Source organism: Alligator sinensis, unplaced genomic scaffold, assembly GCF_000455745.1.
Source record: "Alligator sinensis unplaced genomic scaffold, ASM45574v1 scaffold932_1, whole genome shotgun sequence".
In the NCBI taxonomy this organism is placed as follows: Eukaryota; Metazoa; Chordata; order Crocodylia; family Alligatoridae; genus Alligator; species Alligator sinensis.
Window position 1 is genome coordinate 140,636 of NW_005842938.1, and position 27,710 is coordinate 168,345.

The following is a 27,710-nucleotide window of genomic DNA, read 5'->3' on the forward strand; positions in this document are numbered from 1 at the left end:
CAGCCGGACCCGACGTGCCCCAAGGGGTGGGTGAACGGGGGGTCAGGGGAAGAGAGGCAGGGAGGGGAGCTGCCTTCGGGTAGGAGCAGGGAGAGAGGGCAGCCGCTGCTGCCACTAGAGCCCCAGCACGCTCCCCTCCCCCAGGGAGGTTTGCAGCCCCCAGCTAGACATGAAATGCCCGTAGGGGGCGGAAGAAGCGGGGTCTGGGGAAGAGAGGCAGGGAGGGGAGCTGCCTTCGGGTAGGAGCAGGGAGAGAGGGCAACTGCTGCTGCTAGCTGTAGCCACAGCCCTAGCCTGCTCCTCTCCTCCAAGAAGCTGCATGGGTTTCCCAGCCCAGCAGCTCCCAGCTAGACACAAAATGCCCTTAGTGGGTGGAAGAAGGGGGATCTGGGAAAGAGGCAGGGAGGAGAGCTGCTGTGGGGTAGAGCTAAGTAGAGAAGGCAACCTCTGCTGCTAGCTAGCACCAGCCTTTAGCTGGGTGGGTGAAGGAGGATCTGCCCCCTCCCCCCCATCGGCAGGGCGGACGGCTGCTGTGGGGTAGGGCAGGGAGAGAGGGCAGACGCTGGTCCCAACCCACTCCCCTTCCCCTGAGTGCTGCATAGATTTCCCACCCCAACACCCTGGCTAGACATAATGCCTGTCGGGAGGTGGAAGAAGGGGGATCTGGAGAAGGGAGGCAGGGCAGAGAGCTGCCATGGGGTAGAGTCAGGTGGAGAGGGCAACCACTGCTGCCAGCTGTAACTCTAACTGGTAGGTGGGTGGATGAAGGGGGATCTGCCTCCCCCCCTCCCAGGCAGGGCGGGGAGCTGCTGTTTGGTAGGGGCAAGGAGAGAGGGCAGCCACTGCTGCCACTGTAGCCTCAGTCCTAGCCCACTCCCCTCCTTCAGGAAGTTGCATGGGTTTCCCACCCCAGCGATCCCCAGGTAGACATGAAATGTCCTTAGGTGGGTAGGAGGGGGACTGCCCACCCTGCAAGGCAAGGAAGAGAGCTGCAATGTCTGGGGTAGAGGCAGGGAGAGAGAGCCAACACTGCTGTCAGCTGTAGCCCTAGTCCTAGCTCCTCTGCCCCCCACCCTTCCAGGAAGCTGCATGGATTTGCTGCTCCAGTTGCCCCCAGCTAAACATGGGGCAGAGGGGGATCTCTCCACCCTCCTTCCCCCAGAGGCACTGAGGAGAGCTGCCATGGGGCAGAGGCAGGTAGAGACAGCCAGTGTAGCTCCAGTCCTAGCCTAGGTTGTTAGCACCTAGAGCAACAGTGGGGCAGGGAGGGCAAACACCACTGGCAGCTGTAGCTGCAGCCCTTAGGTGGGCAAAAGAACGTGGATAAGAACTGCCATTGACTGGGCAGACCATAGGTCCACCTTGCCAGTCTCCTGTGGCACACAGGGGCAGCGAATGGATGCTGGAAGGGAGGGTGAAGGGAGAGGGAGCTCCCCCACTTCCCAGGCAGGGAGCAGAACTGTGGTGGGCAGAGAGGGCAAACACCACTGCCAGCCATAGCCCCCCAGCCCTAAGTTGTTATCCCCTAAAGCAGTGGTTTTCTCACTCCAGACTTGAACCTCCTCAGAAAAACGTGAGGTCTGAGCTTTCACTCCTTCTGTTGACTGGGAACACAACAACAATACATTGGTTCCCCCCCCCATAAAAAAAAAAAAAAAAAAAAAGAGTCAGACAGCATCAGGCCAGAATGTTTTGAACCCTGTGGATTCCTGTTGGAAAGTCCCGGGTTTATTTTGGGGCTGGCACACCTAACCATGCTAGCAACCTGTGGTCCCCTGAAAAGGCTGTCTCAGTGGGGCCGTGGCTTCCCCAGTTGCAAATCCTTGATGTAGTGGGATGTGCTCTTCTGACTTAGCGCTGGGGCAGGGTGCCCTACTTGTGCTTCCCAGTCACACTCAGGCAGTGCTCAGGATAGGGCTGCTCTTCGGGTTTATTGGGCTTGGAAACGTTCACGGACAGTCGTTCTGTCCTCTTTGAGTTAGCTTGAGAAAGGGAGAAGCCCAGTCCCTGTCCCCTGCCTTTCATTAGCTGGGGATCTGTGCTGATAAGGCGGCTGCAAAGATGCATGGGTCTCTTGAAACTGCAGCCTGCCTTGTGAATTGCTTTAATTGCACATCTTTGTCATTCTGGAAGTTTTAATAAGACTGTTGGGCAACATAAGGCTGTTAAATGTGAAACTGCTTTCTAGCCTCTCTTCCATCCCACTGTGTTGGGATCTGAGCTTTGTAGCATGAATCTGCAGCATCAGTACTCAGTTTTCTAGTATTTCTGAAGCTGATCCAGTCAGTGCCTTGGTACTTGGTATTAAGAACTGGAGCTCTGTAATAGTTTCAGCTACTCAAAGATCAGTTTGAGGGTATGCTGTTTCTGCAGTTTGGTAAAGCGATACTGCAAAGCCTGGTGTCAAGCTAATAAGTGGAATCCACATTATGGCTAAAAGTGTTTTGCATTTGAACAGTGGGAAATAATGAGGATGATTTCTTGTTTAAAAAAATATCCAACTGGCAGTCAGGGATTGCACATGGCTATGTGTCAAGCTAGCTCTTTAAGGGAAAATTCTGTAGTCAAAACTTTCTGTAGTGGAAGGAGAGGCACTTCCCAAGGGAAAACATAAATATTTGCATTGTCTTCTCTGTGATTTAAAACTAGGAGAGATTTTTTTTATTGGGCAGCTTTGAAAATACAAACGTGACAAGAAAATAAATCCTTTGTAGCAAGAGAAGGAACAGAATCTTTTGGATCATGGTCTTTCTTTCTTTCTGTTTTTTTTTTTGTTTTTTTTTAATGCCATCAAAGAGTTTTAGTTCAGTGATTTGCTACCTCATCAGTTGCAGTGAATGATTTGGAAAGCCCTGGAGGGTTTGTGTGCGCCCAAGTGTTAGTGACAGATTTGGTTCCAGCTCTTCAAGTCATTAAATTTAAATTTAATTGAAGGGAAAACAAGAAATGTTGAGTGAAGGCTTATTTCTCTCTCTTTCTCTCTCTCTCTTTTTTTTTAATAATGAAAAACGTGTGAAGTGGGACTCATTATACTTTTTCTCCCCCCTCCCACCCTTCATTTCTCTATGAAGCTGTTGTGTCGGTCGATGGCAAACCAGTGAGACTTCAGCTCTGTGACACAGCTGGTCAGGTCAGTGAAACTACTTATTTCATTTAAGTGACAAGGGGAAGGGAGAAGTTGTCACATCAAGTAGTCCTTCTAATGACTTCACGGATTTAAAAGGATTCCCAGTGTTTGATCGTCTTATTAAATTGCTGTCACACTAAGTAATTCTTATCCCAGTGCAGTGCATAGGTTCTGCAGCAGGGTTTAGTGAGCATACACTGTGCTTGGCAAATGGATGTTGCCATTGTTGACTCAAATTGCCAGCTAACCTTCCCAGAGAGCTTGACTTTTCAAGTAACTGATTTCAAGATTAGCACTTTCTCCACATTTTCTGTTAGGAGTTTTTGCCAGTGACTTAAACCTATGGGCAGTTGCAGAATAAAAAGTGCTGATATTTCAGATTTATTTACTTTATTTTTTAGTGCTTACAGCAGCTGATGTGCAGTTATAGACAACTAGTTTTGAGGGGGCAAGAGTTAATAAAGCACTAGCTGCTGAATATTGCCTTGATGAGTAGTTTTGCACCATGACTAAATTTGCCCATGTCTGCCGATACATGAGCTGCTATTCCAAACTTGGGGTTTCCTTTAATGCAATCCCTTAATGTTTGAGGAGAGCTAATGCTTTCCCAGGCTTCCAGCTGTCCTTGTCCATGATGGGTTACAGAAACTCATGTTTTTATACTGTATAAGCATTTGGACTGTGTATCCATTCATGCAGTGCGATGCTTCTGAAAGAGCCCAAGCACGCCCAGAAGCAGTGCTAAAAAAGTAGGCAAAATGCATTAACCTGACTAGGAGTGTCAGAACTGGGTATTATAACTAAGTGATGAATCCAGGGAACTAAATTTCATTCTTTGCAATGCCAGCACTTAATTTTGCCCATGCTTCTTGCAAGTCTCTTACCCCCAAATAAAAGATGATGAAGCAGCCTGCTTTGGGTAATAGTATGATGGGGGTGGGGGGAGGGGGAGGAGGTCAGTAAGGATGCCCCTAATTTAATATACTGATGAGTCAAGGGTGGTTTAGAAACGCACTGTCAGCTTCAGCCAAGAGGCTAATTCATGCTCTACTTCTGACAGATATAACTGTAACCATATCCTTGGTGATGGGGCCCCATGGAATGGTTTCAGGAAGACTCAAATCAGTTTTTGCTTTGACTGCTGCTACTAGTTGAAGAGAGTAGGAACCCCTTAATGAAATGCCCATGCTTGTTCAGTTACTGCTTTTAACACACATGGGTTGTGAGAAAGTAAGCAAAATGAGGAAAATCCTTGAGCTTCTTTGTAGAAATCAAGTTCTCATTTCAGCTGTCAAAGCCCTTAAATCAAGTCATGCAAAATTTCATTGCAGCATGGATGGATGTCTCCTCTTAACTGTCCTTTGCACTCTGTAGTCCAGTACACCTCAATAAATATATGGTTTGTTTAAGTCAAGTGGTGAAAATCCCACATTGCTGCCTTGCTTCCTGAGAGGCTTAATCTGAGAATTAAGAGAGCTAATGAAGCTTGCTTGCTTGCCTCTTGTTTTATAAATTGTTGCCTCCCTCTGCATTGCTGCTGCAAGAAATTTATTCAAGTGGAAAGAGACTTCTGAGACTTTCAGGGGGGTTTAAACAACAACATATCTGAGCCTCTTCAGAAGCTTTCAAGGGAAATCTCAAATCTTGACAAATGAACACGGAAGGTGCAATTCAGCAATAAAACGTTGGTCCTGGAGAGACAATCTAGACCGTATTTGCTCTTTGCACTTCTTAAATTAAGACCCTTTGAGAACACAATGAATTTTAATTAAAATGTCACCACAGTTGAGCCAAATCCTACCTGTTTATGCTGCTTGTGTTACTGTGCTTTTATCCTGCTGTCAGCATAAACTCAGGCGCTGCATGCTTAACCCTTGCCTCATTTTACATTCTTTGCTCCCAGGTCTTTGAGCTGCTGTGATGATCAAGAACATCATAAAGGCGAATTCTTTTGTTAGTTTTAGGTGCTTATCTTCCTCATTACAGTTGTTCCTTGAAGCTTTAAAAATAGGGCCTTGTTGAAGTTTTGTTTAAAATAACATAACATTGGAGGCTTGGAAGTGCTTGATGTAGAGAAGTAAAGGAGTACTGCCATTAGCACTGCCATCAGATGAACACACAATAGCAGGGAAATTATTCTAATCTCCTGTAGAATGCTGTTAAACATTCATTTACTTAAACTGCATACAAATGCATGCAGCCATTTTTTCTCCTATGCTATTGCCCATCTTTCAACTTATGAGTGCCAACCTGGGCAGCATTGACATGTTAGGCCTGTTTTAATCCAAATCGATCAGAGACATATTCTCAGTTAAGAGTGAATGTATAATTTTTTTCCTCTCGGCTATCCCTATTTCTCCTGTGTCTTCATTTTAAGTGCTGCAGCCTGCATTCTGTGGTTCAGATCTTCTCCTGAGATAGGACAGCAAGGCATATAGGCAAATGCTGAAGTCGTGCTCAGAGCACTGAAAAGAAAGCAACGGTGGTAGTCAGAAAATCTCAACTGCACTAAAAAGGTACTGCTTAATCCTGAGCACGTGGGAGTGAATAATAAAGTTTCCAGTGACTTCAGTGTTGCAGGCTGAAGTCCAAACTTGTCCTCCTTGTGGCTTCCACTATTAAAACTTCATGTTCCGTTGTACACAAATTATGTTTGTGCCTATATAAAGTCAAGAGCTAAACCTGACCCTTTCCTTATTTATTTGGTGTTTCAAATTTCTGTAGTGAGAAGTTGTTAGGATTAGGTCAGGGTGGTGGTTCCATTAAACTTTTAATGCTATTTTGATTCAGCCTTAATGTTGCTTTGCTTTGTGCAGGATGAATTTGACAAGCTTAGACCCCTGTGCTACACCAACACGGACATCTTCTTACTGTGCTTCAGCGTTGTGAGTCCTTCTTCCTTCCAGAATGTGAGCGAAAAGTGGGTTCCTGAAATTCGATGCCACTGTCCCAAAGCTCCCATCATTCTGGTTGGGACACAGTCAGACCTCCGAGAGGATGTCAAAGTTCTCATTGAACTGGACAAATGCAAAGAAAAGCCTGTGGCAGAGGAGGCTGCAAAGCTTTGTGCTGAGGAGATAAAAGCAGCATCTTATATCGAATGCTCAGCTTTGACTCAGAAAAATCTGAAAGAAGTCTTCGATGCAGCCATTGTCGCTGGCATTCAGTACGCAGATACCCAGCAACAACCAAAGAAATCAAAGTGCAGGACTCCAGACAAAATGAAAAACCTCTCCAAATCCTGGTGGAAAAAGTACTGTTGTTTCGTATAGTAATTTTAAGGACCTGGTGAAATCACACAGAAGCTATATTAGCTGAAGTCTCATTCCATATTTTCCACTTGTATAGCATAGGTACATAAAAGTATGTATATGTTGCTGTTGGAGATCTCAGTTGCCCTTTTGAGGTGGATGGCAGAATGCTTAGGTAGATGTTGCCATGAATGAGGTTAAGGATATTTAGCCCTCACCTCTCTGATGTCTGAGTTTCCAGGGTAATTTCTCATCAAGGAACAAATGCTCTACATATTTGTGAAGTTACAAGCTGTACAAAGAATTTGACCTTTTGTATTATAATGCATACAAAAGAGGGAGGAGCAACAGAGGCCTTTGCTGATTGGGCTGCTTAGAAGAAACAAAGGAATATAGAAACATACAGCTCTATAGATGGACACTTTTTTAAAATAACACTGTGCCTCCTTACTGACATTTTAGCTTTAAAAACCTGCTCCTTCTCTTTCCCCTACCCCATCTCTTCCTGCTCCAACCATATTTAGATTAATGTAAACATTGGATAAGAGATGGACTACTCAAATGCTATTGTTTCAAAGGTTGTGCATATACCTCTAGTACATTGTTAGGAAGTCTAACATGTTTAGCAGTTGACATAATTTTATCTTTATTAGCAGTCTCCTAATTTGGAAATTCTTTATTTCTGTGCCCTCCTCCCCCTCTGCCTCCCTCCATTTGTAAAGTAGATTCCTGATAAACACAAAAAATGGGATAGTAGCAGGTTCCTTTGTATTTATACAGACACTATGATAGTTCATTTATATTAATTGAAAGGAATGCAAATCAGTCTTAAAAAGGATGCAACAAATCTCCATACAGTACCACATAATGTATCTGTTTCAAGGCTGGAAACATGAACTTTGGAATATCCCTCTTTTCCTTGCTGCCAGTTAAATGAAAAGGCAGTTTAATGGTACAACAAACTGGATGCTAGGAAATAGATACTGCTTTGCCCTGATTATGGTGCTGTTCTGAACAAGTGAATGTGTTGTTTCTGTTCAAAGAAAGCAGTTTTTAGAGGCTTGATCTGGTCTGAGACTGCATTCTTAAAATTGGTAGCACCAGCTGGAGAGATTTTACTGATGACTCTTTCCTGGATAACTGCAACAGATTAAAGGGAAGTGTGTCCAGAAGGATGATTTGCCTATTACAGCATCAAATGTGTGACACAAAAATCTGCTGAATTCCAGTCTGCTTAGTCTGAGGATCTGTGGGTTAATTCATTTATTTGCACAATTCAGTATTTAACTCTTAGGCTGGTTTCTAAAAAGGGAATTGGAGACCTTTCGTTTGAATTGTCTGATTTCTTTACAGCCTTAAGTTGCTTTTTTTTTCACTTCAGTACTCAACGATCCGCTCAGGTTCGAGCTTCATTTTTCCTTTTGGGAGTAGCATTAACGTGAACTCATTTTTATCATTTTCAATTAAATTGGAATTTTAAAACAAGTTCTTATTCATCATAACAAAAAGAATGCATGCTATAAGAAACATTGTGGAAGCCATTTGAATTGATAAAGTTGGCTGCAATTAACCTCCTGGCCTACTTAAAGAAAATCATGTTATGTAAATACATTCTGGGATATATTGGCTTAAGTGCCATGATATATATATATATATATATACACACACACACACACACACACACGTTTTTTTCTTTGGTGAGGCAAAATGAGTGCAGAGCACAGTATTCCACAGCTGAAAACTTAGTTCAAAATGAAGTGGATACCTTTACTGAAGTACATGGAGCCTTGTTCAATAAAAATATGTTGGCTTCTTCACTGTAGCAGCCTGGAAAATCAGTCTCCATAGCACAGAAACTGGATGCATTTAACTTGGTTGCATCTGGTCCATAATGGCTAAATTTCACAACCAGTGAACATAACAGTTGAGCCTTTAGATTCCACAGTCTAATGCTATGACATTATCTCAAATATATGCAGTCAAACTGGCCATTTGTAAAGGACATAGCCAGGTTTTTCGTGTGTGTGTCCTTTTCTGTGAAATGGACACAACTGATTTTAAAACCTGGATTTGGAGAGGTGGGGGAAGTTGAAAGTGAAAAGCACCCATTGCACAAATAACTGAATTTGTTTCATATGATCATGATGCTTTGTATCCTGCCATACCGGAAGCAGTAGGTTATATTTTATAAGCAGCCTGTCATAGTTGGGAATAGCATTACCTTTAAATGTACCCAGCTGTGATTGTTCCTGAAAAATGTGACTTGTTATAGCCCTTTACTAGGTGTATGTGAACTAAGGTCTAATAACTTTATGAATACTGCTCTACATGGGGCTACACAAGGTCTAGATTTAGAAATGTTACTTTTAAAATCATCAGTATTTTACAAGCTCAAGGGAGGGAAGATGTCTCCATGTAGTCTATAATCTGAGGTGCCTTACGAAATTGTCTTCTGTTTCCTAAATGTAGGCTCTATTGCAACAAAAAAAAAGGAAAGGAAACCATTTAATGCGAGAATGATATAAATTAAGTATTTGGAAATAAATTCTGATATGTGTATTTGTCTGCCCATGGGATCAACCATTTTATACTGGACACCTCTGCCTTTCACAGCTTTGTCTTATATAACACCCAGTCAGTCCTGGGCTCCATAACATAGCCTGAGGGGGACACTTCATAGATTTAATGTCAAGTACTTGAGTGGTGGTTAGCGAATAATAACCTGGCTTACTTTCTTTTTAATGTATTGAGTCAGAGATGAGGCTGAACAAGAACTCTGGTTCTCTACCCTCTTCCTCCTTGGAGCACTGTGCATGTTAGATGTTAGTTACCGTTCTTGGGTTTCCCTCAGGGCAGATCTGTGCCATATCTGCAATGCTCCCAAGTCTACCGTGGAGAAGCAAGCCCCACTTCCTGCTGCTGTCCAGGTGAAGCACAGTGAAAAAAATGTTGCGTTGTTACTGTTAGAACAGTGTTGGGTACACATAGCGCCACTCCCAGGAGCACATCCAAGACTGAACTCCTAAGGGTGTGATTCTGAGGGCACGAGCCAAAAAACCAGCAGGTGCTGAGTGGGAGCAAGTGGGCAGGCCTTGCTTCTCAGCAGCAGTCTCAGGACTGCTGTGCAGGTGATATAGACATGGCCCGTTGGGGCCCTAAACTGGAACACTAAGTCCTGGTGGATCTGTATTTTTAAACTTGATCCCATTCCTACAGCTCAGGGTTTTCCCCAGCATGAAATCTGATCCTTTGCAAATAGAGCAAAGGCCAGATTGACTTCCTCGTTTCACTTTGCATGTGGTGATCAGGTACACTGCCACTAGCTCTCCTTCGTTAACAATGATACCTATCATTTACAGTGTTCTTCATCTTCAAAGCTCTTTACAGATATTAACTAATAGTTGCACGATCTTGCACATGATCAAATAAGTACGATCTCTTCTGTTTCTACACTGCTTAGTTGGCAGAGAGATGAAGTTATTTGGCGTAAGAATGTGCTCTTTTACTGTTGTATATTGTGCAAGGATCCTGCATCAGGGAGTAAAATCCCAGTGCTTGGCCCTGTACTGGTGTACAATAAAAATCTAGTGTTCACCCTAAGCTGCTTGCAGTCTGAGTCAAGTGGAAGGGAAAATGAGTGGACATACTGAACAAAAGGGAAAAGCCCATGGTAAGCCAGATACATGTGCAACTTTGCAGTTAGCCTCATGTGCTACAGAAGTGAAAAGCTCTAGGGTGGGATTTGAGGACATGCTGAGCCTTGCTTTAACTCTGTTTTAGTTCCCAGTAGGCACATCTACACATGCATTTATGTTACATTAAATTTACTGGGCAGTAAGTGGAAATAGGCCAGCATCTACATGCGCAGGCATTAAAGCACATTAACGCTGTGTGTGGTCTGACTTGAGACTAAAGTTAGTCCCAAGGTCAGTCACATGCACAGTGTTACTGCGCAGTAAGTAATCGGGCATAAATTTGATACCTGCATGATGCACGACCATATGCTGGCTCAGCAATTTTAAAGAAAATCACCTTCCTGGCTCTGAACCAGTTCTGGTCAGACATGACCTGACCACTTTCAGCTACTGTCATGTCTTCACTGTGGGACAATTACTATGCTATAAGATAGTGTCTCATTCAGCTTATACACATGGTTTGTCTTGCACACTAAAAACCCTTTTCTCCAAGTGAATGAAAACTTTGGCAGCCCCTTGTCCCTGAGAAGAACCTGATCCAACAGGAAGCTCCCTTGGGTTCAGTGGTGCTGTAAGCAGCTATTCAACTGAAGTGAGGGTATTGCTGCCCAATTTTGAAGCTAGGTGCATTTGGCAAAGTAGGTTGTTACCTATGAAAGCTCATGCCTGTGACCTAGTTAGTCTCTAAGGTACCAGCCTGATTCCAAGGATAGAAGGCTTCTCCTTTTTAGTTATTCTTCCAAGTGTGCACTTAGTCAGAAAGCAGCTCTGAGACTTTTCCCCCCTCTTTTTTTCCTGCTACCCTCTCCTAGAGAGTTTTTAATAATGTTATTTTAAACCATCTATCTGTGGACAGCATGGAGTAGACCCAGCGTATTAATCTTCTATCTGCCCCGCGCCCAACTTGATTCCCCTATTTAAATAAAAATTTATAATATTAACTTTCTTCCTTTCCTGTTCCTTTTAGGATTATGATGCAAATGAAAAATGCTAAAAGGCTTGTTTACCTCAGCAAGCTGCACAGTAAAAATACAGGGGGGTTGTCTGAACTGTCAGCAATATTCCTTTCTAGCAAATACCTGCTGCTTAATTGCATGTGCCGCTGCCTGGGCCTTTGAGGAACGGGTTTCACTTAGCTTACACACATAATCAGAAACATACAAGTCTTTGAAATAAGATCAGGCCTTGTCTGTGCTGCTTCGAGTAGAGGATGCTATGCTGTAATGTTGACTCATGGGAGAGGAAACCACTGTGCTATTTGTATGTTAGTTTTCAGGGGGGGAAAGTCCACCTTATCCAAATACTAAGAATCTAAGTATTTATCTTCAAAGGATTTTGCAAATGTAAATGTTATTTGGATAAAAACAACTAGAGAGTCTCTAGCCAGTTTCCTGCTTTATGTTGCTGTTCTGGAAATGCTGCTGTCTTACATACCCAAACATCCGGAGAGTGCTAAGTGTGGATTAAATGGGTCTGACCATCCTTTGCACACAAAGATGTAACTTTGTACACAAGCTTGCTGTTGTGATCAAAAGGCCCGTTCAGATGTCTTCCCTGAAACACTGGGTGAGGTGGCAGCTGAGATTGATAAGAATACATTGAAGTCAGTCCATTGTAAACAAGGTTTTCCAGGAACACTTAAGATCTGTGCTGTGTTGTGATAGATGGAAATTCTCAAGAGGGAACTTTTTTTCTTTGATGGGCTGTGGCACCCTGGGGTGCCTTGCAATCCCTTAAGGTGCTCTGTAATATGTGCATTGTTAGGTGTTCAAACACCTACATGATTCGCAAGATAAACCCAGAGAATTTTAATAGGAATCCAGGGTGTTCAAAGCATTCTGACCTGTTGTGGTCTTTCTGAGGTCCTTGCAACAGAAGTGCTTTTTTATTTTTCCGTAGTTAGAAAATGAGTGAAAGCTAAAAGCTGGCATTCTCCCAGGAGTGCTTTGAGTCTAAAAAGTTTGAGAATCAATGACCTAAGTGCTTTAAAAGAAGATATAAATTGTCATTCTGAGGAAGAAAATATATTTTTAACCTATTTTTTTCAGTTTACTTAGTGCATTGGATAGCACCCTGCATTTGGTGCAAAGCCCATTGCAGGCATTGGCCCTGAGAACACTGGCAGCCATTGGGAACATTGGCACTGGTTTCAATGGACTTTGAGTGCAGCCGCTAGTCACAGTGAGGTCTTGTTTTACCCTGCAGACACTTTTAAATCTGAGAAGTTCTATTTAAGTACATTGGAGAACTCATGCATAAATGGTGGCATAAAAGAAGCCTCATTCAGTTTTGTGAAGAAAGGTTGGAAGGAAGAAAAATAAGAAAACCAGAAAAATTGAAAAGAGAGATGGGGGGGCAGAATGCCAGATACTCTTGCCTTTTTTCAAAAATCTGGACTAGATTTCAAGGTGATAGCAAGCCCATAAAAACTAGTAAGGTCAACTTAGTTTTAGCAAACCATATTATTGGCAGCTAGTGAAAAGCATGTAGGCATAATAATGATTATGGTTGTTCATTACCCATTTAGTTCAGTTCCCAGTGGTATAAACTGAGCAAAGACAGTTGTCTAATTTAATGGATTTTACCATCTGATGCAGAACAGTCCTCAGTACTAATGATGTCTTTCTCCAGTGTGTTTTAATGGGAGAAACAAATCAATACAGTGCGTTACAAAGGCATAAAGCCCTAACCTGGATTTTCTTAATTTTTTTTATTCAACACAGAAAATATTTCTAAGGAGTGAGAGAAATACCAGGCAGTCTGCCTGGCTTTCAAAAGACAACATCAATTTCACTGTCCACTTTTACAACCTGTTCTTCTTCACATACCTGCACATGATCAATAAAACAGGTGCAGGTAGGAATCCTTGCAACAATGCCTAGCCCTTCGTCTGTTTTTTAGCACTTTTAACCCAAATGAACATACCAGATGCTTTGGGCTTGACGATGATCTCACATATTCCAAAGTAAAAATGAGTGATTCTATTGACGTCTGCAGAGTTGCACTGAAGTGGTAACCCTTTAGTTGTCTTGTTAAACCCTTTTGCCACAGTCTCAGACACTTATCTTACAGTGAAAACAGAACAGGATTACATAGCTTTGTTTTTTCCTAATAGCTTCATTCCTCAGGATGCATGTTGACTCTTTCCTGTTCCTCAAGCCTTTTATGCTACTTGGGGTGATCAGTATCTAGCCTGTCTTCCTATCCAACCATCACCCATAGATCTTTCCTGGCAAATTCTCCTGCAAATTGTGTAACTAATTTACACAAAGGATGCATCTCCCATGCAGGGGCATGCTTTTGCAGTGGCAAAAATACTAGCAGCACAAATTTGTGCCTCTACTTTTTGCCACTGCATGCCTCGGCACGTGTATTGTGGTGTGGGGCAAAATACCCTGCTTTGTGGAAACTGCTGTTTCCCCACTTCTCCTGGCTCCCATGTGCTGGAGGACCAAGCCTCTATATGTGCTGGTGCATGCTCCTGTGGCATGCGTTGTGCCTAGAGATGACCCTAGCAGGGTGTGGGTCCCAGAGCAAATCAGCCTGTGTGGGGTCCCCTTTCCCATCCCACGGCACACTAACATTGGTAAATGAACATCACGGCACAACGGACACAGGGGGAGTGTTGGTAGCTGGAATTTCTGGTCTGAACAGAGTTAAAGAAACTTCCAACCCATGGGACGTGCGGGCAGACCGCACAGCAATCGCGGCAGCCACTGCAAAACATGGGAGGAGCCATGGCCTCTCCACTCCGCTCTGTGAGGCTCCCCAAAGCATGGGGCCCGGGGCAGTTGTCCCAATTCGCACCCCCTAGGGATGGCTCTGCCACTTTTTTCACAGCATTTCCTTTTTTTGGTACTGGGATTTCCCAGTAGCAAATTTTGCTCCCTTGCTGCAAATTTGCAGTATGGGGCACATTTTAACATTCCTACACATCTGGATCCAGCCAAAGGAGCTAATTTACTGGTAAGTATCTGCCTCAGACAAATCCCTTGGTACTGCTTGGCTAAGGAAAGGAACAAGCCCTCAGCAAAAGTAATTCCAACCTATGCCTCTCCGAATGAAGTTGTGCACAAGAATTTTTAAAATTTGCATTCCCAGGTCAACCAAAACATCTGCTTAAATCTCCAGATTTGGTCTTCAAATAAACTTACCATCTTCAATTACCCCCATTTTAAAAAACCTTTATTCCCTGATGATCATCATGGCCGCATCCACACAAGTACACATATGAATTTTGTGGCACTTCCAGCAATTTGAGGCACCACAAACTGATGCAAATGGCACACAGGCTCCTATTTGCTGTGTTGCTAATTTGCAGCACGGTGGGTTTTTTTGACATCGAAAGATCCTTTTTTGACATCAAAAGATTTTTGGTGTAAAACAAAACACTGCTGAAAAAAGTGGCATGGCGAACATGGCAGCAGGGTACACTGCCAGAAAGGGACCTGGCTGGACCCCAATTAAGGCTGCTGCATAGGTGCTGATCCCATCCTCCCCTACCCCACCCAGCTCACTTTGCCCCATGCTGCAGCAGGTGTGCAGGGGCATAAATATGTGCTGCTGCTATTTGTCCTGCAGGAAATGGATGCCCCTGCATGTGCACGCTTGTCAGGACGTGCCCAATGTGTCTATTTAAAACTGTTAAATGGGCGGGATATGCAAAGATTGCCTGTGTTTGCTTTGGTCCTGATGGGTATCTGTACTTTGAAAATTCAGCAGGGGTACAAAAACAAAAAACAAAACAAAAAACTCCAAAAAACAAAACTGACAGCATTTCTTTCACTTCAGTCCTTATTGTAGTTCTCCACTGAAGGAAGCCTTAATAACATTTATGTTACACAGTGGCTGAAATAAATGAACTCTTAATCTTCCTAAGTCATCTTTTATTTCCAAAGGTTTTTTTTTCTTCTGAGATGCTGCTTATTGTACAATGTATTTTTTATTTCAAATGGCATTTTGTCCAAAGTTCTAGCTTTTAGCATTTTGATGCTGCCTGCATCACTTCTGTGTATCTTTGAGGTTTGCTCTGGCCAGGCTCTATTTTAATTATGACCCCAGCTTGTTGCCTTATTCTTCATCTTTGAGAATAGCTATCTTCTCTCCCCCTCCCCAGTCCATAACGTTCATCCTAGTAAGTAAAAAAAAAAATGCATCTGGATGTACGTGGCCAAGCAGTGACTAACAATTGGCTCATGACAGCAGAAGGGTGAAGTCAGCATGCTTGTTACAGTTGAACAAGCATATGATAAGAAGGCACTACCAAATCCCTATACATAGAGCAATCCTTGAAATCATGGGGAGGGTCTACTGTATCTACTCTCATTCAGATAAGACCCTGGCCACTTTCAAAGGACTTTGAAGTACCTTCTGACAATCCCCTTTAGAAGATAATAGATTACAAAGAGAGGAAGGAGGGCATTTTCCTGAGAATAGTTACAGCAGCCCACATGTTTATGTAGTTTGTGTAGCTATAGCTGATAGCCAGAGATGAGGCCAAACATGGGGCAGTGACCCAAAATAAGATTAATGCAGAAAACTTAGCATCCTATGGACCTCTTCTTATTGTAATTAGCATTTTTGCATACTAGCAGTTCCCTGATTCTGCATTTGTTAAAGTAACTTTTATTAAGAGCACACCTCTGAGAACAACCTGATCCATGAGGAACTAGTATAAAAGTGACCCTAAACTGGAAGTTAATTGAGAGGCTGACATACAACAAAGGAAGAAAGCTAGTCCTGTAGCAGACCCAGGGCTAGAAGTCATAAGGTCTGGGGTTTTTTCCTACCTCTCCCACTAGCTTTCTGTGCGACTTCAGGGAAACAAAATAATTGCTCCACCAGCCTGTTTCCTCCTTTGTAGAACAGTGATGAGAATAGGAGTCCTCTGAGGCTAAACTTTTTTGGGCCAAGAAGTGAAGTGACTAATGCTGTTGGAGGTCTCTGTGTTTCAGGGCACTGAAGTGCCTGCTCCCTTAAGAGCAGGAAACTGTCTAGGGAGAGGGCCCTAAGAGCCAGACAGAAACCCCACAGGTGCCAGTTACTATGGCAGCAGGCTAACAAGGGAATTAGCCTGCACCTGCATCTGGTCAGCTGACCAGAAGAAGGCATGGCTTTGGGCGCATATAAACTCCAGAGCTGAGACCAGTAAGAGTTAGCTCTCTGGCAGCAGCCAGAGGAAGGAGCCTCTAGAGAAGAATTGTCTAGAGATGCTGGTGGCCACCTGATATGTTGCATATAGGCCTAATGGGGCTCCAGGAGCTCACCAGGTACCCTGGTCTATAAGGCACTTAGTGCTGGGGGGTGGAGTTTGACTCTTGTAAAGGGACAGAGCACATCCTGAACTGCTTCTATTATGTTATAGACTAGGGGCTCATATTTTGGTTGCTGTTTATAAATCGGTGGACCAGAATGAGGCTACTGGGGGAGGAGGAGGCCTCATTGGGGGCCCACTACAGTGTGGAGACCCCAGTGCCAGGGGCTCCGTGACAAAGGGGTGAGCAGACCCTAGTGCCAGGGGGTGCAGTGACAATGTGTGAATGCTATCTGCAAGGCTTGGGGCATGGTGAAAGGATGGTTTTGGAGTCATGCATCTAGCCCATAAGGCTGGGGGTATCCTGTGAGGCATCCATTGTGAGCAGGACCCAAGAAAGGGGTCCAAGAACCCACCAGGTTCAGCGAGGTCCATCAGGACCGTGTCCAAACAAACTTGAGGGCAGCCTCCCTATTTATTATAATTACTAGCAAGACATGGCAGAAGAGGAAACAGGTGCCCATTTGCCAAGACTGGCACGGTCACGGAGTCCTAGGGGTGTCACGGTCATCCCTAGGGACCCCATCCCGTGATGGTCTGTTTTGGGGTTCTTAGTCTGAGAGACCAGATTAGTCTGAGAGGTCCGAGTATTACAAAGTGCTGAGCATTTGCCTCCTGCAACCAGCCCTCTAAGGCTTTTGAAGTGGGACTTCCCAAATCAGTAGTCCCTTTTGAAAACTTGGTTTTAGCATTTTAGGGGATGGATGTACAAACAAGTTACAAGCAGGCAGGCTTTTTTGGTCTACCAGGTGCTTCATGGCAACTGTCTGTTACATGCTCCTACCTCCATTGGTGAGTAGAAGCTAAACTATGATGACTTGCCTCTCTTTCACTGAGGGCTTAATTATCAAGGTTTGGTTCCTGTTGGGTAGAAACATGCACACGAGCAATTGCTGCAGAGCAGGTGATGCATAAGAAAGGCTTGACCCTTTTTCCCTAATGTAAATTGTTCATTATGTCCAGCCCCCTAGAATGTTTTGGGCATGTCTAGTAGAAGATGCATAGTATAATTGTTACCAAAAGTGCCTTAAAATAGATGCCATGTCAGTATTTTAAATGTGTTGGAGAACTGCTTTTGAATGGGTAAACCTGGATTTTGCACAACATGCATCATTTATAAAAAAACAGGCAATGTGAACAGATTTTCTTACAGATTTCCATAATGGAAAATTCTGCTGCCAGTTGCACTCACGTGATGCACAGATTGCAAGGGGATCATGCAAAGGTGAACCTGCCCTGGAATTTTAAAAAAGTCCCAAGCATTTTGAACTGTTATGATCCAAGTCTTTCAACAACAAACATCTGTTAGTGCTTGCCTTCAGGCAATTGAGACATTTCATATACTACCAGTATTTCTCTGAGAGAGAAAAAAGAATCTTTATCTTCCAGGTTACCTTAACTGGAAATGGGTGTAATAATAGTCCTTATGCAGGTGAAATGGTCTTTATACAGGTAAAACTCCCAGTGATTATCATGGAAGATATTTCTGGTGACTGGGAGATGAGGTCAATAATATTGATTTAAAAATTCTATAGTTCAGCATCAAAGACACAATTTTTGAACTTAACATCTTTGACAGTGGGGATATCAGAAATAACTGCAATTTCTTAAAAATAAGACATGGATAAGAAACATGTGGCAGTTTGGATAATAGAAGGGTGTCTTGGTAATTGTACAAGCATAAGCAAATTGTGATTTGCAGCTTGGCATTAACTCCAGATCTTCAAAGTTCTTCACCAGAAAGTTTAGTTGAAAGAGTCTGTAAAATCCCTTTAAAATGCTAGAGACCAGTCACACTGATGACTGGGAAGTGCAAAACTTTCATGTGTTGATTGGATCTAACATGCCAGGAAATGGCTGCAGGTACCGAGAGGTCTGCAGCAGTTCAGAGGGCATGACAACGCTGCAGCAGCTTTTATATGATCCTATGCAACAACTCGGCATACAGCTGAGAGCTTTACAGTCCCCAAGGCTTGGAATTTGACACATGTTTCCATAGTAGCCTGTTCTAACATGTGTACATTGTTAGTGGACTGAATCCTGTGTACCTTACTCTGTCAAAACACCCATTGAAGCTAATAAAGACCTAATGAGTATCCCTTTGTTAGAGAGAGTAAGTTCATAATGTATTATTTGAAAGAAATGAGCAAACCTTACAGGCTTTCCCCTGTACTTCCTATTTAGAACTCTTGCTTTCTACAAGTCCATTCATAGCATCTGAGAATATAGGCTGTTGCCTGTGAAGGTTTATGCCTCTCTCAACTAGTTGGTCTCTAAGGCCATGTCCAGGCGATTGCGCACATGCCTGTTGCAGCGTTTCAAAGCAGTTTGAGACACTGCAAGAGGCACGCCGGGAATGGAGGAAAAAAAAAAAAAAAAAAGTTCTCTGTGCTGCATACTTGCAGTGTAGACTCTCTGTTTTGTTTTTTTTAACCAGGTATCAAAATTAAAAAAAAACAAAACAAAAAAACCCAAACATGCCGGGGAAAAAGCAGTGCAGGCAACTGGAGGCTGGGTCCTCCAGAGAGACACTCTAGAATGTGGCCAGAGCATCTCTTTCATAGGTGACATGTAAAGGGGGTACAGGAAGGCATATCCCCCCGCCCATCCCCCAAGATTGGCCACCGCTGGTTTCCGTGGGCAGCTGTGGCCCCCTTGCTGCCTATGTAGTTGCTAGTGGCTGTGGGCAGTCCCAGCTCCCCCCCTGCCACTTGCCACCCTGCCTCTGCTGCCTACACCACTGGGGCTGCCTGCAGGAGGTCCCTGCTTAGTCCACCCTTGCCGCCGATGTCACTGCGGCTACCTGCGGGTGGTCTCCGCTTGCTACCAACACCGCCACCTGTGGGAGGTTGCTGTGCCCCCCCAACCTCTGGGAGCACATGTCATTCATGTTCTCTATGGCTGTTGTGTGCCCCTGCTGCTCCAGCATGCTGCCTAAGCATGCTGGAGCAAATAGGAGTGAGGCAAGGCTGGTAGCAGTGGCCTGGACCCAGGCTCTGTTCCAGGTAAGTAGGGACCTGGGTGTGGGGGGGGCTTTGGGTGTGTGGGGGACTGCTTGGGAGGGGTGGGTCCCTCACCCCTCTGTACAGTGCACAGCCCCTGCAGCAGCCATTGGGGCACTCTGCTGCCTGAGACATGGGGGTTGCATATGGCGCATGGTGCTGGCTCAGCCTGCTGGCATGCACCCTCAAGCAGAGCCAGGCTGGTTCTTGCTGTCACCCGTGCTCCTGGTTCTGCACACAGGGGCCATGTGCTATCAGGCTGGGCTGGGTCCTGCCTCCATGGAGCTTGTCTGGTTTGACAGCACACATGGTACATGGAGTCTGGACTTGGCCTGGCTCATTCTGATAGCACGCAGTCCCTGTGTGCAGTGCCGGGAGCCTGGATGGCCACGAGCCAGCCTGGTTCTGTTCAAGGGCCACCACCACGTGCCATGTGGCAGCCCCCACATCTCGTGCTCATGGCCTGCCACTACCCCCCAATGGCTCCTGCTGCTGCTGCAGGGAGGCTGTGTACCATGCAGGTGGGGGAGCAGACAGGAAACCCATCCCTCCCAAGCAGGCCCCTCATCCCCACATTTCTCCCCACCCCCAGATCCCTACTTATCTGGGACAGAGCCAGAATCTAAGCTGCTGCTGAAGCCTTGCTCCATGCAAGAGCAAGTAGAAATGCTAAGGCAGTGTGCTGGAGTAGCAGAGGCATGTGGCAGGCATAGAGACATTCTGGCTGCATCACATCTGCAACACCCCCTCCCATCCACCCACATACCCTACACCCTCCCAAAACCCTGCACAAGCCTCACCCCCCCCCCCCCATAAACCTCACCTCTACAAACCTCCAGAAACTTCCCCCACAAACCCCACACCCCTTCCCTCCAAACCCCACATCCCCACCACAAATTTCACACCCCGCATGCCCAGTCACCAGACAGGATGAGCCCTGCTGGCAGGAGCCATGGCTGCAAGGGCAATTGCCACACAGGAGCTCTTCACTGTGTCCACATCAGTGCTGGGACATGTGGCCCCAGCCTGGGGGCACTCCTGATGTCAGGAACCACTTGGGTATGTGATGGGCTGGGGGGGATGGGTGGAGGTGGCAGTAGTGGGGTGTGTATGAGAGAGATGGGGGTTGGGGATAGGGGAGAGCTCCAGGTAGGAGAGGCTGCCCAAACTGGGCTTAGACCCCCACACCCCGCTAGAGAAGCCTGTACAGGGGGAGGCTGGCCTGAAAGGGAAGGGGCTTGTCCAGCTTGGTCCCTGACAACCAGTCAAGAGCTTCCCAGGAACAGCATGGGGATTGCTGGGGCCTTGGCACAGGAGGAGGGAGCAGAACAGCAAGGGCCGGCACTGCTCAGAGCCACAAAGCTGTGGGTGGGACAGTTGCAGCTGGACTCATCCTGGTGGTGGGACGGAGCTGCTGCCAGGAGGGAGCTAGTGGAGGCAGACGGGAGCTGTGGGTCAGAAGTAAGGGGCACTGGTGGGGCTGTGGGTTGGAAGTGAGAGGCAAGGGCAGGGGCAGGGCACTGGCATATCAGTGCTGCTCAGCACCCCACATCCTGGTGAGCAAAGGGGGAAGCTCTGATTATTCTATGATTTAAAAAAACCCAAACAAACAAACCCAAAAACTAAAGGAAATGCCAAAGTGTACAGATATTTAGAATTCATTTAATTATGATGATAGTCGCACTGGTAGGCTTTCAAATTGCTTTAAACCTGTAAATATATCAATAAAACATGGCTAAACTGATCTCTCTCTCTATATATAATGGCATTTCATTTTAATTGTGGAAGAACATGCATTTTGGGTATTTTAAATGACAGAATTTGGGGGTGGATGGATATCGGAGAATTTGCAACTTTAAAATGGGGAACACCAGGATCTCAACTGGTGAGGCAAGTGGGGGGGACCCAGGCAAAGGAGCCCGCCCAGGGCCAGCATCAAGGACCCAGCTAGAGGGCAGACAAGGTGGCTGACCTCTTGGCCATTTCAGGCCAGGAGAACACACGTTGACAGTTCAAAGTGGGCCACTGCAATAAGCACATCTTCTGGGCAATAGCTGCCCAGATGACAGAGCGGTGGTACCAGAAGATGTGACAGCAGTGCCGCACGAAGGCCAACTGCAGCCATGGCCCGCTAGCAGCTGGCCCAGAGGTACAGGCAGCTCTGCAGTGCCCATACCACAGTTCAGGTAGCTGTGAGGTCCCCATCTGGGTCCAGCAGATGTGTAGCCATGGTCCAGCAGGTCCAAGGGGGCAGATGCTGTCGCAGGTGGCAACAGGTCACAGCCAGGCAGCAGCCCCCACTGCCAGACTGCTGCAGTGGGTAGAGGGTGCAGGGGCCACTCTAGGTTGGGGCTGCTTTAGCTGTCCAGCTGGCACAAGGGGCTACTGTCCCCAGATACCAACTAGCTGGGCCTCAGAAGCTCTTGAGGACATGTAGCCCTGAGCTGCTTGCCAGGGCAGCTTTTTATACTGTTGGGGCCAGCACAGGTACTGGCCCCTGCCTCTAACACCCTGTGGATAGAGATCTGGGAGGAGCTGGGCTGGGTCAGTTTGCCCCAAGCAGCACAATTTGCCCCACACCAAAGTACATGTTCAGGCACGTGTGCTGAGGCACAAATCTCTGGCACAAATTTGTGCCACTGCTATTTGAGGTTCTGCAAGCACACATGCTTGCATGTGTGGACATGCCCTAAGGCACCATCCTGCCCTGCCTTCTGCCTGTATTTATTTAACGAACGTTCCTATTCGCTTTGTAAGGGACAGCTTCTGAGACAGCTTTGCCAAAGTTGGGGCAGCAGGATTCCCCCACCTCTGGACTGTTAGTGAGGTTCTTAGTTATTTTAACCCTACACTTTATATTCCCAGATTCCTTGTTGCGACTCATCCGCTTCAGATTAATTAGCAATCAAAGTGGGCACCAGAATAAGACAATTTTGTGCCTACATATAGCTTTGTTATAGTGCTAGGTCCAGACTGCAGCTTCTCAGAGCAGTGGGCCTTTCAGAATCACCCTAGTACTGTACATTGGGGAGGGAGGCTCCAGCTTTTTTGTTGGGGATGTTATTCCTAGGAGCAGTGTCAGGGAATTATGATTTCCCTGGATGCTTCCAGCTGATTAGAATTGCTGCTTCAGAGGTTGTCCCACTGCTTGATCAAGGCTTTGCAGCCAATGCACACTTTCAAGGCAAACCCTTGAAAAGGTGAATGGAAAATGAGTAATAAATAAAATAACAGAACTGATACTGTTCATTTAGATAAGGAGATACTCTCCTTTGTTTGCTCTACCACGTGTTAACAGCAAAGCATCTGTGACGTTTGCTCAGTAAAGCTGGCACTGGATTTGTCTTCTATCTCACAGAAAATCCCCTTTAATCTTGTGAAATGCTATCGCCGTAATAAGCGGTATATTATGGCTCTAAGAGCTTTGCTTATTCCACCTTTATTGTCTCAATCAGATGTGGTGCCAGTTTGCAAATATTTAGCTAGATTAAAGCATTAGGCTTGTCTGAGGGGAGAGAAGTATAATGTAATATAGAAGAGAAGGAAAAGAGGAGATGGGACTTAATATATAACGTACTTCCAAACGCTTATTATTTAACTCTTGTTTGGTTGCTTTTTTCCCCTTTGTAAACTTTGCAGGGGAAATCTGATTTCTGTCCTTCCTCCCCCCACTCTTCAATTGCAGCTGATAAAGATTAGTTGGAGTTCTCATTCTTGGCCACATGCTGTCTCATTAGTTAAGTGAGAACCTCATTTATTAGCACTCTGGTAATTGTGCTAGGAGATGCAACTATTCTGTTAGTGGCCAGTTAGATGACAAAGGCCCTGATGTCATTTGCCGTTTGTTTGTTCTTCTAAATAAACAGCAGGGGCTGCTCATTTAAACAATCCACTGAGTTTAGGCGAAACCGATTAGAAGCAATGAAAAATAGGGATTATCCCCTTGAGTCAGATCATTTGACCAAAGCAAGGGCAACAACACAGGCGATGTGACCCTGCAAAGATACTACCTAGAAAGTTTACTAAAGTGGAACTTCTCTTACTTGGGGATGAAACATGGTGATGTCAATCCAGAGTAATTCCATTTACAACAGTGTGCTCTAGATTCACTCCAGTGTATTTGGGTTAAGAACTTGGCCCACATTATTCCTGATGCACCACACTGCTGTGAACAGGTAGACAAAATATCTGAAGAGCAGAGCTGCCTTTGACCTTTGTTTTTGGGTCTCTGTTACATTTTACATACGCAAACAGCAAACACGTATTTTCAACTTGCATGATTGATTAAAGAGAGGCACAGCAAGAGAGTTTAAAAAAAATAAAATAAAAAGGCAAAAAGCAGTAGCTGTGATGCCAAGGAAGCTTCTGGGATGTTTGTTTGGAGGTGAAGTGCAAAGCAAAAACAGAAAAATGGTTAAGCTCAGCTTTCTAGACTGAAGACTCCATGCTAATTAGGGTTGATGTCTGTGGGGGACAGCAAAATACTCAATGTATAGATAAGTGTTAATTGATATTTTCCCTATATTTGAATAGGGAAGGTGTTTCAGAATATGATATTTCAAATACCACTGTCATATATACTGTGAGAGAAGGTAGGACAGGGTGGCACCTTAAAGACTAACTAGTGCAGAGGCACTGGTTAGTCTTCGTAAGCAACAATCTGCTTCATCCGATGCTATGAAAATTGTAATGGTTTGCATTACAAATCAACAATATGCCAGGATATACCATATGTGTGTGCCAGTTATTTACTATTCTAGGTATAATGATTAAAAACCTCTGGTATCTCAGATTGCCCTGGGTTTGTATATTTGCAAATGCCAACTCTAATAGTTTCATAGTACCTTGGTTGCAGAGGGACCTGAACAGATCATCTAGTCTGACCCCCTGCCACAGGCAGGAATGTATGCTGGGTTCACAAGACCCCAGACAGGTGATCATCCAACCTCTTCTTGAATTTGCCTAAGGTAGGGGTGAGGACCACTTACTTCCCTGGAAAGTTGGTTCCAGATTTTGGCCACCCTAACTGGAAAATATTGTCTTCTGATCTCTAACCTAAACCTATTCTCCATCAGCTTATGACCATTGTTCCTCGTCACCCCAGGTGGTGCTGGGGAGAAAAGGGCTCTGCCTATTTGCTGTTGATTCCCCCTGATGAGCTTATAGGCAGCCACCAGGTCCCTCCTCAGCCTCCTCTTGCAATAGCAATCGCTATCACTGCTGCCCCAACATGTTACATTCTGGGATAACTTGGTTGAACCAGAAAGTGACAAGAGGGGATATAAATTATATCTAAATATATAGATATAAATTATACCTGTTCTGAACCCAGGTGTTGCCGGAGTCTAGTTAATGGGAACAATCTGTACATGAATCCAAGCTTAGCTCAGTTTTTATTTTTGCTGTGCGTAGAACCAGTAGATTAAAATTTGCAAGTTACTTTTCAAAACCTCTTGTGATAACTAGAGCTTAGCGTGGTTTTCATGACTTGTGCAGGGATTTATTTCAGAAAATCATTCTGTCTGAATTAGTGGTGCTCAAGCTCCAGCCTGCAGGGTCATGACATCTGGCCCATGGAGCTCCCCATGGATTCAGAAATTTGGCAGGGGGAGGGGAGAAATAGCAGCATAAATTACTGTGGCTTCCAGTGCTGTGTCAATTTGTGCTGCCACTGCTTCCTTGCCACCAAATATCCAGATCCATGGGGAGACCTATGGGTCAGATGCCATGGTCTCACATGATGAATTGGGCCGGCACCAGGAGTTGCTCTGTAGCTGGATCCAGTGCATCGATTCTATGCTACATCCAGTCCATGGACCAACCCCATCTGTGGGATCTGGCCCACAGACCAACCCCACACTACTCATCGGCCCACAGGACCAAAAGGTTGAGCACCACTGCACTAAACCAATGGGGGACAACCTTTTTGGCAGGCATGTAATGAAATAAAGCCTGTATCTTCCCTGAGTGTCACTTCAGTCCCCTACCCCTGCCCAATCTGTGACTGCTTTCTTCTCCCTGCTCTATCTGCTCCTTCCCTGATTTTTTCCATGTGCCACAAAGAGATTGCCCATGCTACCTGTGGTATGCTGCTGCAGGTTGACCACCCTTGCTCTAAACCATGGTATAGACTAATCTCTCCAGGAAAGCCAGTCTCAGATACTGTATGGTATGGGTTTGCTTTCAGGAAAAATTAAATCTCTTTTCTAGTTTGGTTATGGAGTTTCCATTTGTACTGAAGAACATGGAAAAAGCACAGTGCCCTGGCTGAATTCTATACCTTCCCTATACTTATTAGTTCCATTTCAAAGATTAGATCTGCAATATTGTTTTTGATAATAAATATTTTATTAATAAGTGGTATTTATTTATCTGGTGATCATCTAGCATCAACTTCACTGGGCTGGCCACATCATCCTGATGTCCTACTCCAGACTCCCAAAACAAGTTTTATTCTCCCAGCTCAGTCAAGACATATGCTCAAGAGGAAGGCAGGGAAAGTGTTTCAAGAACATCCTCAAAGCCAACTTGTGGGAGACTGGGACTTCCCCAAATGGATGAAGAGTCTGATGCAAGGATTTCAGTACTTTGCATCTCCTCTTATCATAAGATTTCAAAAGCAGGAGCAGCAGAAACAGCGTGTTGCAGGCTGAATCAAGAATCCAGAGATGCCAACCCTGCATTGAAACACATGCCCAAGTTGCAAGAAAGTCTGATCCCTGATCAGGCTCCTCAGACATCTTTCAACCCATTCATTCATTGGCAGCCATCAGTCTTGGGATACCATGGGGAATTGCACCCTTGGTAGTTTACTGGGTAACACCATAGCTTCTTGAGTAGCCAAGGAGTCTGATGCATGACAGGCAGACCCTCTGGCAAGGTGCACATACATACTTGGTTGAGCTTATACTGGCATGCCAAGTACCATTTTGTCTTGCCTGCCTCTGATGCCTTTTCTCTAGCTCATCATTAACCCTCTCCATCTTGAAGTGATATAGGCCCTGCTTCATGGTGGCTTTCCATTTGCAGCTGTCCAAAGCAATTGATCCCAGCATTGGCCAATGATGCACAGCTCACAAAGGTTTTTCTTGCAGACATCAACAAAATGGAGTTTAGGCCATCCAAGTTGATGTTTACTAGTGCTCAGCTCACTGTAGAATATGTCCTTGGGGATTTGGCCATCAATCATATGGTTCACATGTCCTAACCAACAAAGGCATTTCTGTCTCGGGAGCAGAAACATACTGGGCATCTTGGCCTGTTCCAGAACAGAGGGGTTGGAGATCTTGTCATGCAATGTTATGCCCAGGATATGGTGGAGACATTGAAGATGAAAACTGTTCAGTCTTTGGACCCACAGATAAGACAATCATGGAAGGCTATCATCTTCAATTGAGGGATTGCTGAAGAAGAAGAAGAATATTTAGCAGAGTTAGATCCTTAGAAGACACTCTCACGAAAGATATTTATACTTAGCCATCAATTAGAAAAAGATGAAATGGTTACAGACTGTTCCAGCATTTCAGCTGGAGGGTCATACAAGATCTGCATTGACATTTTTGTCCAGTGGCATCCTGAATTCAGCTGCTTCATAATGATTCAGTGTGTTTGTTGTGTGTGGAGGTTTCATGTGTTTTCCACATTCCACTTGTCTGGCTTGTCGCAGTTCAAACTCAAGCTGTGGAAAACTTGTGGGTTTCATTTCATACTGGGGTTTGATTGAACTTTCTCACTTGTGGTTCAGAGAATTGTTGTGCCAACTAAATATCACATAGGATTTGGGGTTTGAAGAAACCTAAACAAGGAAAACTCTGTATCAAGGGACAAGCAGCGTAAAGCCAATTAATTTCCGAGAGATTTACGTAGTCTGGATTAGATCCAAGCACTGACATGATATTGGCTAGAAATACATATGTACAGAGCCTGCACCAGTTTTTTAGCTTGGAGACCATTTATCAGTTACTATGTTGTAGGAAGACACGCCATTGCCTCAGTGCTGAAGGAATCTTACAGCATTCACACACTGAAATTTTCAGACTGTCATTTTATGGTGGACTACAGGTACCTCTACTCCCTCCTCAATTCTGCTCTTTGAGAGAAAAATCACTGAGAAACATAATACATTTCCTGTATATAATCTGGAGATAATCTGAAAGCATCTGTTTAATTCAGTGTGTCAGTATGTGCAGGACTCAAACGTTTACTACACCGTAATCCTTCCAGGTGTGGGAGATGCCAAGAGTCCTTCTGCTCGTTGTAGTCATATCTTCCACCCTGCCTTCTGCCTGACTTCAGACTAACATGGCTAATTACCTTTCCCTA

The 27,710-nt window shown here is 44.9% G+C and overlaps 1 protein-coding gene across 1 annotated transcript; it reads left to right on the forward strand.

Annotated features, from left to right (window-relative positions):
• The first annotated feature begins 169 nt into the window (after positions 1–169).
• RHOU (ras homolog family member U) lies at positions 170–14,947 on the forward strand. The gene is made up of 4 exons (XM_025192518.1): positions 170–180; positions 629–750; positions 3,072–3,130; positions 5,944–14,947. The coding sequence occupies exons 1-4, from the start codon at positions 170–172 to the stop codon at positions 6,397–6,399; spliced, it is 648 nt and encodes a 215-aa protein (XP_025048303.1). The 3' UTR covers positions 6,400–14,947.
• The last annotated feature ends 12,763 nt before the right edge of the window (positions 14,948–27,710 follow it).